This window comes from Astyanax mexicanus, chromosome 2 (genome assembly GCF_023375975.1).
Source record: "Astyanax mexicanus isolate ESR-SI-001 chromosome 2, AstMex3_surface, whole genome shotgun sequence".
Lineage (NCBI taxonomy): Eukaryota > Metazoa > Chordata > Actinopteri > Characiformes > Acestrorhamphidae > Astyanax > Astyanax mexicanus.
This window is the reverse complement of record NC_064409.1, coordinates 77,428,665-77,442,533: the sequence shown is the minus strand read 5'-3', so window position 1 is coordinate 77,442,533 and position 13,869 is coordinate 77,428,665. Positions and strand designations below refer to the sequence as shown.

General features: G+C 36.4%; 1 protein-coding gene across 2 annotated transcripts in view; it reads right to left on the bottom strand.

The window, feature by feature from the left end:
- The window catches only part of khdrbs3 (KH domain containing, RNA binding, signal transduction associated 3), a 224,075-nt gene extending 212,855 nt beyond the window's left edge, over window positions 1-11,220 (bottom strand). Inside the window, exon 1 of one of the 2 annotated variants that reach the window (XM_049474908.1) lies at window positions 10,771-11,220. In XM_049474908.1, coding sequence (XP_049330865.1) covers window positions 10,771-10,861 — 91 coding nt within the window. In that variant the 5' untranslated portion in view covers window positions 10,862-11,220. The remainder of the gene's footprint in view (window positions 1-10,770) is intronic. The other variant, XM_049474909.1, reaches the window with a different exon arrangement.
- Window positions 11,221-13,869: the final 2,649 nt, after the last annotated feature.

Genomic DNA, 13,869 nt, shown 5'->3' with positions numbered 1-13,869 from the left:
CAATGGACATGGAAAAGCAGGGGTGTACGCGGGCTGGGTGCACCTATAGGAATGGACTCTGATGATTGCCTGTTGACTGTTGTCAGGGTTTTAATCAGTCAGTGGCGCACCTGTATCTTCCACCACCAAAATCCATAGAAACACGCCAGATATTTACCTGAACACACCTCATATCCAGACCACCACACCAAACTATTTTAACAGCGCAGGCACAAAACATGAAAAAAGACTGTTGACGAGGTGTAAGATAGCCATGAGCATCATGACACACCTTGCACAGAGTGTAGGATAGAGCCCTAGGAGTTTTTTTTTTATATTTCTTCTTAGTCTATTGCATTAAATCAGCATCTCTGCTCTCTATAACGTCTGCAGAGTGTGTTTAACAGTTTGACCTGTGTAGTAGGAGGTTTAACCCCAGTGTTAACACACCGCATTTTAAAAGGTGAGGTGGGCGAAAAGAAACACTAACATCTTCACTCCCTCACACATTCTCTCCCTCACACATGTACAAGTCGTAAATATATGCAGATATGGAATATACATACACAAACACCAGCTGAAGATTTGATATAAGATGCACTGTATGAATGAAAAATGATAAAATATCTTGGAAAATTCAATGTGAAGGAAACTCAGTCCAGTAAGGAAGGAGGGTATTGCTTATTAACTACCTAATTACTGATTGATTAAGTTCCAGAATGAGTAATTGCCTTAAAACTAATAAAGTATCTTTTTGGAAAGCTGAGTTCGATTTCACTACTCACTACAGCCATACCTGATTACTGCCAGACCTGTAGAATCAGGAAATCATAGAACCTGTCTGACAACATGAAGCAGATAAAAGATCTGAAAAAGAAGCCCATTATTATTATTATTATTATTATTATTATTATTATTATTATTGTTATTATTATTATTATTATTATTATTATTATTGTTATTATTATTATTATTATTATTATTATTGTTGTTATTATTATACCCCTATCTGAAGAAATTCAACAACAACAACAGATGAGAAAATATCATAAGTCATTGATCATCTATCAGTCTGGAAAAGGTTATAAAGTCATTTCTAAATCTTTGAGACTCCAGAGAACCACAGTGATTCACTATTATTCACTAATGGAGAAAAAACATGGAACACTGGTGAACCTTCCCAGGAGTGACCGGCCGACCGAACAAAATTACTCCAAAAGGGCATGAAGAACTCATCCAGGAGATCCCAAAAGAACCCAGAACAACATTTAAAGAACTGCAGGATCTCACTCGCCTCAGTTAAGATCAGTGTTAATGATCCAATAATAAGAAAGAGACTGGGTGAAAATGGTCTCCATGGGAGAATTCCAAGATAAAAACATGCAGACTCATCTCACATTTACCTAAAAACATCTAATTTTAGAAAAAAAGGACATCATACTGAACGTAGTAAAACATGGTGGTGGTAGTGTGTGTGTGTGTGTGTGTGTGTGTGATGGTCTGGAGCTGCTGGATAACTTGCTGTAATAGATGGAAGCAGGAATTCTGCTGTTTATCAGAAAATCCTGAAGGAGAAAATCCATCCATATGTTCCTTAGTGACCTCAAGCTCAGGTGTACTTGGGTTCTGCAGCAGGACAATGACCCAAAGCACACAAACAAAACAGTTCACATCTGAATGGTTTTTAAAACAAACTTAAGGTTTATATCCCCTGTAATAAGGAGGCTTTGTAGGGATATGGTTTTAAAAGACATGCTTTACGTCTACATGTACCAAAATTAAATCAATGCCAAACAGCCCTCATGTTATCTCTGCTTCTATTTGACTGATTGGTATGTCAATCTAAATTGAACAACAGCTGATCAGGTTGCTGATGCGTGGCTATAAATCCATTCTATCAGATTGATATGAGTATCTGAGAAGAGCTGAATGTTAGATAGGCAGATCACAGTGCTGATGAGCAGCTGGAGGAAAAAGATAAGCATTAGGGTAAGTAATAGGTTGCCAGGTCCATATAGAACCCGCAGAGGGTTGCCAGTAGAATACAGAACCCTTACTGGGGGGGATTTTACAGTAGTTGTAAGGTCTGAAGAGACTCATGTGAGATCATGTGAGTTGGGTTTATGGTAAAAGCAGCTGCTGTACTTACATACAGTTCTGTATTTTACTGCATATGATAAATCATACATCATTCATAATCAAAGTAAAAAAAATAGATTGATGCAAACTATTGAGAAATTCAGACACATAAAATATTTTTAATCATATATTTCTATGAGTGTCTCATCACACTGCTCGCAATCATCCAATATTCTGACTCAAAACATCACAGCTAAAAGTGGATGGATCTGGCGCAGCTTCACTGCACAACAAGGTGCTTGGCAACAAAATAAGTGAACAAAAAAAAGATTAAAAAAAAAAAAAAGAGCAGCACTTGTTGACTGGAAAACTTTAAATTTATAAGACAAATACAAAAAATGTATGTCTATGATCAGGAGAGAGCACAGTTGACCTTGCTCTCTCTCTCTGGGTGGGTACAGTAGATGGCGCTCTTTTCCCCTCATCACTCCTAGGGTGATGTGGATCAGCACAAGGCTGCATCTGTGAGCTGATGTATCAGAACCGAGTCGCTGCGCTTTCCTCCGAGCGTTAACACTGTGATGCTACTCGGCAATGCTGCATTAGCAGCAGTTCAAAAAGAGGCGGAGTCTGACTTCACATGTATCGGAGGAGGTGTGTGCTGGTCTTCTTAACCCTCCTTGTGTTGGGGAATCACTAGTGATAGGGCGAGTCGTAATGAGTGGGTTGGGTAGTTAGTCGAGTAAATTGGGGAGAAAATGAGACAAAAAATTGTATTTGAGTTAATAACATCCCAGTTTTTAAAACATACTTGATTACAAAACAACCAGTGAGAAGGCTTCTAGCACTGAAGGTCATATAATCAGCCAATAATAAGCTGACAGCTCAAATCCAGAGAAGAACCTTTATTGTCATTCATACTACAAATGTGTATGCAGGACAAAAATTTGTTGCTTTGGCTCGCCCGGAATATACAGAAAAAAAAGCAACATTTGATACAAAGTATCACAGAATTAGATATAAAAATATATAAATGCATTATATAGCTGCACAAATTTTAAGAATGTGACATCGCAGGATTAAACGAGTAAGTAAAATGTATCTAAATATATAGTATTGTAGATATGTAGCAGCATAAATATTATATATTGGTATATGATATTGATACAAAATGTATATCTACATAAATATACGTACCTCATACATACATATAAATAAAGTGACTTGTGGAGTTAGAAACTGTTTTATGTACATATTGTAAGGGTGCATAACTAGTGCACAGATGCCATATGGCTCTCCTTAAATTCGTCCAAAGTGATAGGAGTTCAACAGTCTAATGGCTTGGGGGAAAAAACTGTTACAGAACCTGGTGGTTCTGCACTGAATACTCCTGAATCTTTAAAAAAAAAAAACACCAAAACTTTTAATGGTCATAGCGAAAAGTAATTTTGGAGCATTTCAATTGGTCCATTTATTATGTAGTTTTGACACAATATAAGGAACGAATGATAGATTCATATTGTAAAAGTAAAGAACAAAAGTAAGAACAAAAGCAGCAGAAAAAGAGATATAAGGTTTTTGTGCAGCAGCAGTGATACAGCATCCAGAGCTGATGCGCTCTCACACTGTAGCCAAGCTGTCTGTCTTTCTGCTGCTGTTCAGTGAAGATTCACTCGCTCGTCAGCGCGAGTGTACACGCTCGCGCCTGTTTGTGTCAGTCTATCTCTTTCTCTGCCAAGTGAATAATTAAGTTAAGCGCTCTCTGAACGAGCTCTATTAAATGGCAGGGCTGGTCCGCTGTGCTGCGGTGGAGATAAGGCCACTTTGTTTCGCTTAGATTCGGCAGACAAGCGTCCGGCTCACCGTTCGGCTGTTAATCGCTTGCAAATTGCCTGAATCCTGAATTAGGTAAAGTGTCTGATTTTAAGGGTTTCTACAACTAAAAGTCCAAACCAAGGTTCATGTGGGAGCATGTTGGGAGGCACAGTGGCTTAATGGTTAGCAAATTAGCCTCCCAGCACTAGGGTTCATGGTAAATGATGAGTTTCTTGGATTTTACCAAATTAAAAACCTCTGGAATATAATCAAGAGGAAGATGGATGATAACAAGCCATCAAACCACCAAACTGAACTGCTTGAATTTTTGCACCAGGAGTAAAGACATAAAGTTATTCCAAAAGCAGTGTGTAAGACTGGTGGAGGAGAACATGATGCCAAGATGCATGAAAACTGTAATAAAAAAACAGGGTTATATATATAAATATTGATTTCTGAACTCTTAAAACTTTATGAATATGAACTTGTTTTCTTTGCATTATTTGAGGTCTGAAAGCTCTGCATCTTTTTTATTTCAGCCATTTCTCATTTTCTGTATATAAATGCTCTAAGTGACAATATTTTTATTTGGAATTTGGGAGAAATGTTGTCTGTAGTTTATAGAATAAAACAACAACAATCATTTTACTCAAACATAAACCTATAAATATCAAGATCAGAGAAACTGATTCAGAAACTGAAGTGTTCGCTTATTTTTTTCCTGAGATGTATTGTGAGTAAGTCCCTTAGCTGGTGGCTTAGCCTACCAGCACTGGGGTCTTGGATTCAAGTCCCTATTTGGGTTGAGTTTCCGCGGTTTGCTGTAGCCATGGTAACATGTGAGCTGGCTGTTTTTCTGCTGAACAGGTAATCACTGAGCTTCAGTAAGGTTGCTTACCATAGCTAGGTAATCTACCACCACCATCAGCGTAGTACAGACAGGCATTTTGGACACTGAAATACTGTATATGTATATATTCACTGTTCAGCTACAGAGTAAGACTTGTCGACGTTTGCCGCTGTGTCAATCTGGCAACCCAAATCAACTTCATGTCTAGGGTAAAAAACTATCCAGTGGAAATTGGACTCTTGTAGCCATTTCACCTACTCGCTCAGATATTTTACAGATTATTCCTTTAAAAATAGGGGTGGGACAAAATATGGATATCGCAATATAGCAATATATTGTTATTAAAGTTATTCTATAAAACGGCACCAGTAAATACACGATTCTTGGTATTTAATAATTAAGGAGTATTTTATCCTCTTTAGTAACATAGAGTGTGTGAAATATCATAGAAAATATGATATATTGTGATATATTGAGATTTGCAAAATCAATGTATCGTGATTGATTTCATCATTATCATCAGGAAAGAATCGTGATAATATTGCATTGTGAGATTTTGTGTGTAAAAGATAATCAGAGAAGTCGTTTTTACTCTCTCTCTCTCTCTCTCTCCCTCTCGTATTTTGTCTTTGGTGTAACAACTGTTCTCTTCTGATCTCTCTCTCTTTCTGTCACTCTATCCGACTCTTTCTCTGTCTTTTGTTGCAAGAATGGAACTGATAAGGCAGAAAGTCTTCTCAGTGTTTGAAAGAGAGCTAGAGAGAGAGAGAGAGAGAGCAAGAGAGAGAAGAAGAAAAATGTGTTATCTCTGTCGCCAAGCTGGCTCTACCTCTGTTCCGCATCCCGGCACAATCACATTTCTAATGGTCCTTCCACTCCCACTCGCTTCCACTAAAATCAATGCGTTCATGCCTGCACACAAATCTGAGCAGCAGAAATATCTCCACCCTCATCTGGGTATCTACTCACTCTCAGAAAGAGGGAGTTACTCAACCATCCCCCCATTGTCCAACTATCTCTCTCTCTCTCTCTCTCTCTCTCTCTCTCTCTCTCTCGTACGCTCTTTCACTATTGAAAGTAGACCTTAGATAGGTTTCAGTGGAGTGTGCTATTAGTTCTATTACAGTGGTTATTCACTATTGGGGATGGAACATAATCTGTAACTGATATTAGGAATTTGTACAGAATTTGAAAAATAAAATACAGATTTATTTTGTTTTTGCATTTTTGTCATACTTACATTTTTCAGCTTATCAAATCAACTTTAATATCAGACAAATATACCCTGAGTGAATCTAAAAAGCACTTTTTAACCCTTGTGTGGTGTTCGGGTCTGTGGGACCCGTTTTCATTTTTCATCAAATGATACAAAAAAAAATATTTTTTTCTAACTCAAACTCATTGGCATTGGCTCATTTTTTGTGAAAAACATATATCAAAACACATTTTCGATAAACACACACTGTACACCCCCCCCACACACACACACACACATTTATAATACATACAGTATGTTTGGCCAAGGGCTAATAAACATTGCTTCATTTGTAAATTTGAAACTAAACAAATGTTCTACTCATATCTTGAGTTAAATTCATTTTCTTTTACATTTTATTAAAAAAACTAATAAAAAAAGAGTAGCACTTTTTAAAAGAAATGTAACATAAGAAAGGTAAAGGCCAAATATTAACCATGTAAGCTGTTTATACTGCTTGCAATTTAGGTGAAGCAAGCATGTGTAAAGCATTTTAATGTTAAATTGCTTAATTTTGCTGAATTAAATACAAGTAACAAAGTAAACGAGTAACAAAAATATGAACACCACACAAGGGTTAAAGCTATCCAAACCAATCTAGCCCTTTGTAAAAAAGTGTTTGATTAATCACACCTTTTTTTAAAGCTGAATTCAATTTCACTACTAACCACAATCAGATCTGATTACTGCCAGACCTGTAGAATAAAAGAAAAAAACTCTAAAATAGAATCTGTCTGACAACATGAAGCAGATAAAAGATCTCAAAAAGCAGCACATTATTATTATACCCCCATCTGAAGAAACACAACAACAGATGAGAAAACAAAGTCATTGATCATCTATCAGTCTGAAAAAGGTTATAAACTCATTTATAAAGCTTTGGGACTCAAGAGAACCACAGTGATTCACTATTCTTCACTAATGGAGAAAAAACATGGAACACTGGTAAACCTTCCCAGGAGTGACCGGCCGACCGAAACTACTCCAAAAGGGCATGAAGAACTCATCCAGGAGATCCCAAAAGAACCCAAAACAATAATTGTTTGAACTGATGTGACAAAAGTGAAACTTTTTGGAAGGTGTGTGTCTCGTTACATCTGGTGTAAAACTAAAACACATCATTTCAGAAAAATAACATCATACTGAACGTAGTAAAACATGATGGTTTGGAGCTGCTGGATAACTTGCTGTAATAGATGGAAGCAGGAATTCTGCTGTTTACCAGAAAATCCTGAAGGAGAATATCCGGCCATATGTTTTTGACCTCAAGCTCAGGTGTACTTGGGTTCTGCAGCAGGACAATGACCCAAAGCTCACAAACACAAAGTTCACCTCTGAATGGCTTAAAAAAACTAAATGAAGGTTTTGGAGTGGTCTAGTCAAAGTTTAGACTACTTTAGACCACTCTGTACCCAGTATATTTTTCTAAAAACTCAATACAAAAGAGACAACTAGAACAGATCCCATTGGAGCAAAACAAATGAGGTTTTCATAGGTCATAAACAAACACTGTATAACACTCTTAAACCATGCTGGAACATCCGGTTGCATAACACCAGCTTTTTAACTCCAGCTGAAGAATGGCGTACTCCAGCCTCCAGCTGCTCCACATTCACACATGCACCAATACACAAACTGTAAAGCAGTTTGAAGACGACATGTTTGCGTCTGCGGCTCCTCAGGCACTGTTGAGCTGTTAGAGGATCAGCAGCATGAGTGCAAAGTTCTTAAAATGCCTAGAAAATAGGTGCCCAGCAGGCGTGACCTGGACCTGGAGCCTGGGCCAGGCTGAGTGATGGACAGACCGTGTTACTCCTGGATTTTGAGGGACTGATTAAAATTCTCCACGCTGTTTGTTCCTGTCGCAACACGTGTGTGAAAGCACTTCCTGAAGCATAACATGTGCTTTAATTAAAGTAGGTAATTCTAATAATATAATAACATCCAAATGATATGTTTTCTTGTTTGAGCTTTGTAATGAGTCCATCCAAACTTTCTGTCTTGTATTACGGTAAACTTATAACATGAATATATTGGTGATATTTTTATATCTAAACAAAAAAACTATAGAAAAACACTCTGGACCTACAAACTTTGAAAAAATTCATACAGACTGTAAAGATACAAGACATTTAACTTTAAAGAACCACTAAACCCCAAATCACATTTTTTCCATTAACAGCTGAAGTAGCTCTCCCTCCTGCCCCGCCTCTAAACCCATACATCACCCAGTGCCTTGCCCAAACTGCCCCTCATATTTTTTTTGCATTTTTTTTTTTTCAAATTTGAGATGAATATATATATATGGATGATATTAATATATATGTGTGTGTGTGTGTGTGTGTTAGAGAATGTCTAGTAGTACAGAGCTTTTAAAGAATCTTTAAAAATGCTTCAAAACCACAGAAAAAGGGGTTTCACACCTAAACCCTTGATACAACTCAAATGACTCTTTAGTTTAGAACCTAAATACTGACATAATGTCAAATAAAATGTGAGTGAAGTGAACTGAGACAGATAAAAAAAACTGAACTAAATGAATATAAAGTAGAACTAATTTTATCTTGGATGAGAGAACAGGTGTGGAATGTTGGACAGATGGTCTGCTCTCATCGCAGACACCTTTAGTCAATGTTTGCTGTAGTTTTCACATGAAAATTGATGCTGTGGACTTTCTGTCCACACCTGCTCCATCATATGGACAACACACTGTCTACACCCATTTAATTCTCTTGTGTGTCTTAAATTAATTATATAGTCAACTCTTTGATGGACTGAGAGTATTGCCTACTTCAGGGAGATGAACAGTTGTATGATCAGAATCTATAAACATAAATATACAAAAGACCACTGCAATTTCAGAGTTTTTCTCCAATATTGTGTAACTCTAATCTAAACACATATAGACTGTAAAGATATACATACACACTAAAAAGGTTGGTTCCAATGGTTCTTACACATGTGTATCTCATTCTTATCTTATTCTCTCTATAGTAAAGCTTTCGTGTGATTGGTTCTGCAAATAACATTTTCTTATGTTCATTATATTTTTTGTTTGTTTGTTTGTTTTTTCAGCACTAGCATATCTGCTTAATGCATACTACAGTAATGACTCTAGGCTTTTGACTCCACACTTTGTTCTCCAGGATCTCCAGGATTTTTCCAGATAAGGATTTAACCTATAGTAGACTGTAGTTATATACTTATATACTTATAATGGAAATATCTATTTGAATACTGTGTAGTTCAAGGTTATGCTTAATCAATGTTTAAAAACCTGCCCCTAATCAAAATAAATTAATGTAAACGGAATTAAATCTGAAAGTATACTGTACCAAAAAGCAAATTAATGATTCAAATTCTATGTGTATCTTAGTTTAAGATTTAACATCAAGAAAACATTTAGTCTAGCAGAAACCTAAAATCAACATACACTTAGTTTTCATTTTGTTAGCTACCTAAAACACTGCTTATCCATGGAAGCTATATTTAAGCTAGTTTTCTCACTGTAAATTAAACATTACCTGAAAAATGGAAGTCTACACAATTTATTTTACTATTTCTCTGTCTTGTATCCTTCTTTCTCATGTTCCCATGTTTTGTTAACCTTTTAAATAACAATAAAACATTTTTGACACTACAACAAAAAAGCCAATAGACTATAGACTATAAAATAATGAAACATTCAATGTATAGGTTAATATGTTGTCCTTTCTCTTCTTTTCTTTCTCTCATTCTCATGATTTTTCCTTACATATTAACCTTTTAAAAACAGTTCTCTGCATGGTAATAGTGTTTTTGTGTATGCTGGAAAACATCTGGTAGAGTTTTTTTTTTTTTTTGCAGAATCTTTAGAATTGCTTCTAAACTGCAGCAAAACTGTTGAGCTCTTGATACAAGACTCAAATAAAGTAAAAAAAAATATATATATATATATATATATATATATATATGAAGGTTAATATTTCATCTTTCTCTTCTTTCTTTCTCTCTTTCTCATGTGATGTTCTTCTATATGCTGACAAACAACTGGCTATTATTATATAGAGAACCTTACAAATTGCTTCTAAACTGTTTTAGCTCTTTATACAAGTCTTTGCTAAGAGCATATTGAGTCAAATAAACTAAAATATAAATGTGAAGGTTAATATTTCGTCTTTCTCTTCTTTCTTTCTCTCTTTCTACATTTTTTTGCATGTATTTTTTTTTCGCATGTGAAAACATCTGGTACATTTTATTATTATATAGGGAACCTTAAAATATGCTTCTAAACTGTTTGTAGCTTTTGATACTAGTCTTTGATAAGAGTCTATAGACTCAAATAAAGTAAAATGTAATGGTGGCTATTAATATTTTGTCTTTCTCCTCTTACTTTCTCTGTTTCTATCTTTTTTTTCTTATGTGATATTCTTCTATATGCTGGAAAACTTCTGGTACATCATTATTATTATATAGGAACCCTTAGAAACTGCTTATAACTCTTTCTACATCTTTTCGCACGTAAGGAAACCTTAAAATTGCTTCTAAACTGCTTGTAGCTCTTGATGCAAGTCTTTGATAAGAGCCTATAGACTTAAATAAAGTAAAATATGAATGTGAAGATTAATATTTCGTCTTTTCTCTGATTTCTTTTCTTATTTCCTAGGGTTACTAGGGTTTTCCTTTTTTCCAGCCATCCGTTAAAGCCGTTACGGAAAATAACGATTTTTCTGGATTTGAATTTGAATTTCTCAGTTTGAATCTCGCTTCGAGGGCTGCGTTCCGTTGCGCGCGACCAGCGCGGGAAACTTACCTATGTCGAGCAGCCGTAGGGAGTGTTGAAACGACGGGTCCAGCGAGTCCTTCTCCGCCAGCAATTCCGGTAAATACTTTTCGTTATCCATTCCGTCTCTTTATCTTCGTCGTTTGATTGTGTAGGTAGCTCTGTAGACTCTATAAAACCCCCAAACCAGCCTCTACCGACGCCTTCTTCAGAGGAAAGCCGAGCCACGCGCACCTGTCTCAGGCAGGAAACAAGGTAAACCAGAGCCCGGCCGGGTTTACCACATAACCAACAGTGTGTTTTAGAGAAGTACAGCCAGAGAACACGCGCCAGAAATGTCCGCAAAAAAAGTCCTGAGAAGCTGCGTAAAGCTGCGTTATCCCATACAGAGATGCGCGTGCGAGCGAGCGAGCGAGCGGCGCGAGCGGTGCACTGACTGGAGAGCTCCGCTCCACTGTAAACAACTGATACCAAGCTCCCCCTGTTGTATCCACGGGCAACGACCGACCGTCCCGGCCCGCCTTCTGATTGGTCGACAGCTGGAGCGAGCTAGAGGTAGAGAGAGATGAGGAGAGAGATGGGGAGATAGATAGAAAGAGAGAGAGAAAGTGGGCGGGGGATGATGAGAAAGAACGAGAGAGAGAGAAACCGTCAATCATTCTGTAAAAATGGGCAGGGCTTGTTTAACCCTTCTAAGAATTAAGATTTTTAGGTAAGTAAAAAAACAAAGATTATTAGAAAAATGTGTTTAACCCACAACAGAATCGGTTTAACCCTTTTTAGACCTGTAATATCTCATGTGATGGAAAAAAAATGTAAGAATATTGTTTTATGTCTGTAATTCACATAAAAGAAGACTATTCTACTATAATATCTATATAGAAAATAAATCCACTTAACTAAAATATTTATTTTTTATTTCCACTGCATTTAAAGCCTGTGTAATATTTAATATTTCATATTGACCTTCTTATTTCATAAACTATTCCTAAATAGTTTAAAAAATGATCAAAATGTGTTCTAAATCACATTAAAGTAGAAAAAAAAATAGCTGTTACTTTGCCTCAATGGCTCTAGTACTACTGTTTTCCTGTGCAATGGGCGGGTCCAAGTCATTGTTTATTTTGATTTTGGTTTATTAACTTTTTCATAGGCTTGTTTATGGTCTATTTTAATGGACAACAGCTCTCAAATAGTGTTATGTGCAACAAAACATTTTAAAATAAAGAAAATGCATGGTGTCTATTGTAATGGATGCAGGGTCTGAAAGGGTTAAAGAGTCTTTTCAGATGACTTTTTACATCTACTTCTTACATTTTCATACAGTTATCTGAAATTTCTACTCCTTACATTTTATTTAAAAAAATAGCCGTGTTACTCCTGTTTCATTTCAGCTTGTTTTCATTCCGGCTCCTCATCGTTCAATTAAACCCTTATCCAGATAAATCTCTCCATCCAGATAGAGTGAATCTGATTGTGATTGGATGTAGAGAAGCATAAACATATACCATTCCGACTCCCTATTGGTTTATACTGTGATCCATCACACCTGCACACCTTTAAACCCTAGTATCTATACTTCTACCTAACGAAAGTGAATTATTTTCACACCTTTAAAAACATCCCTGTTTAAACCCTTTCTTTTCTTAATTCTTGACATTGTTTACTAAGGAAGATAAAAATGTACAGTCATGTTAAAAAATACTCGGAATAGGAATGTGAATTGGCAAGAACATCAAAATATGATATAATTCTCACAATACAGATGTTCCGATTCAATAGGTTGTGAAAAATTACAATGCTGTAAGAAATATGATATAGTGCATTTATTTAGAATATTGGGAAATTTTAGAAATAAACTGTTTTAGTATAAAAAACAAACTGTTCAATGCATTAAAACTGGGTACTAACTAAAACTGGGTTTTAATTTTTAATCCTACTTAGAACAGTGGGTTTTTAACACTATTGTGTTTTACTCCTGACTAAAACATTTATGCATTTTGCTTCTAACACAAACACTATACGATTTTTATTAATTCCTTTCAGCTTTGCTTGAACTGATTCATATCCAAAATCATACCAGGATTTTTCCCCCAAAAAATAGCTGTAAAGGTAAAAACGAGCATTTCAAAACTTTTAACTCATGCCTCTTAAAGTAGTCTATTGAACATTTTGAGGTAAGTTTAGTCTGCTTATCTTTCAAAAGCAGCCATAACTCTTTTCTTCTTTTTTTTTACAGGCAGTGTGATATTTGCATTCAGAACTTGCTGGTATTTAGAATAATCCAGTCTTTACTCCTCCAGTGAAGTGGTAGACGCATGCCCAAAGCATGATCAATCCTCCCCGAGTCCACCATGATCGATCCATATTCCTGAAGGTCTTTTGCAGTCAGACTGATTGGCTTTTCTAGGAATTCTATAAGTAGTACTCTCTGAAAGTTTTCTACTTGACCTCTACTTACAGTGGTGTGAAGAATGTGTTGCCCCCCTACAGATTTCTGCAATCAAGCTTTACTAATAACTGGCAACGAGTAATAAACAGTAGTGTTGTAATCAAGACCGCTAGAACAAAGACCGCTAGTAGTCGAGTCCAAGTCAAGACCAAGACTGGGACTTTTAGTAGTCAAGTCAACAAAGCTTGTTGCTAAGGTGAGCTAGCTCTCTGCCAAAGTTAGCTAGCTCATTGCTAGCTTTAGTTCTCTCCTCGGTAACATTAGTGGGTTAGGTAACTTGTCGCTAAAGTTAGCTAGCACATCACTAAGGTTAGTTCTCTCCCCGGTAACATTAGTATGTCAGCTAGCTCGTCACTACGGTTAGCTAGCTCATTGCTAATGTTAGCTAGCTTGTCGCTAAGGTTAGTTCTCTTCCTGGTAACATTAGTGTGTTTGCCAGCTCATCACTAAGATTAGCTAGCTCATCATTAAAGTTATTTCTCTCCTTGGTAACATTAGTGTGTTAGCTAATTCATCGCTAAGGTTTGCTTGCTCATCACTAAGGTTAGATAGCTCATCGCTAAGGTTAGCTAGCTTGTTGCTATTGGGAGTTCTCTCCCCTGTAACATTAGTATCTTAGGTAGCTCGTCATTAAGTTCTCTGCCTGGTAACATTAGTGTGTTAGCTAGCTTGTCACT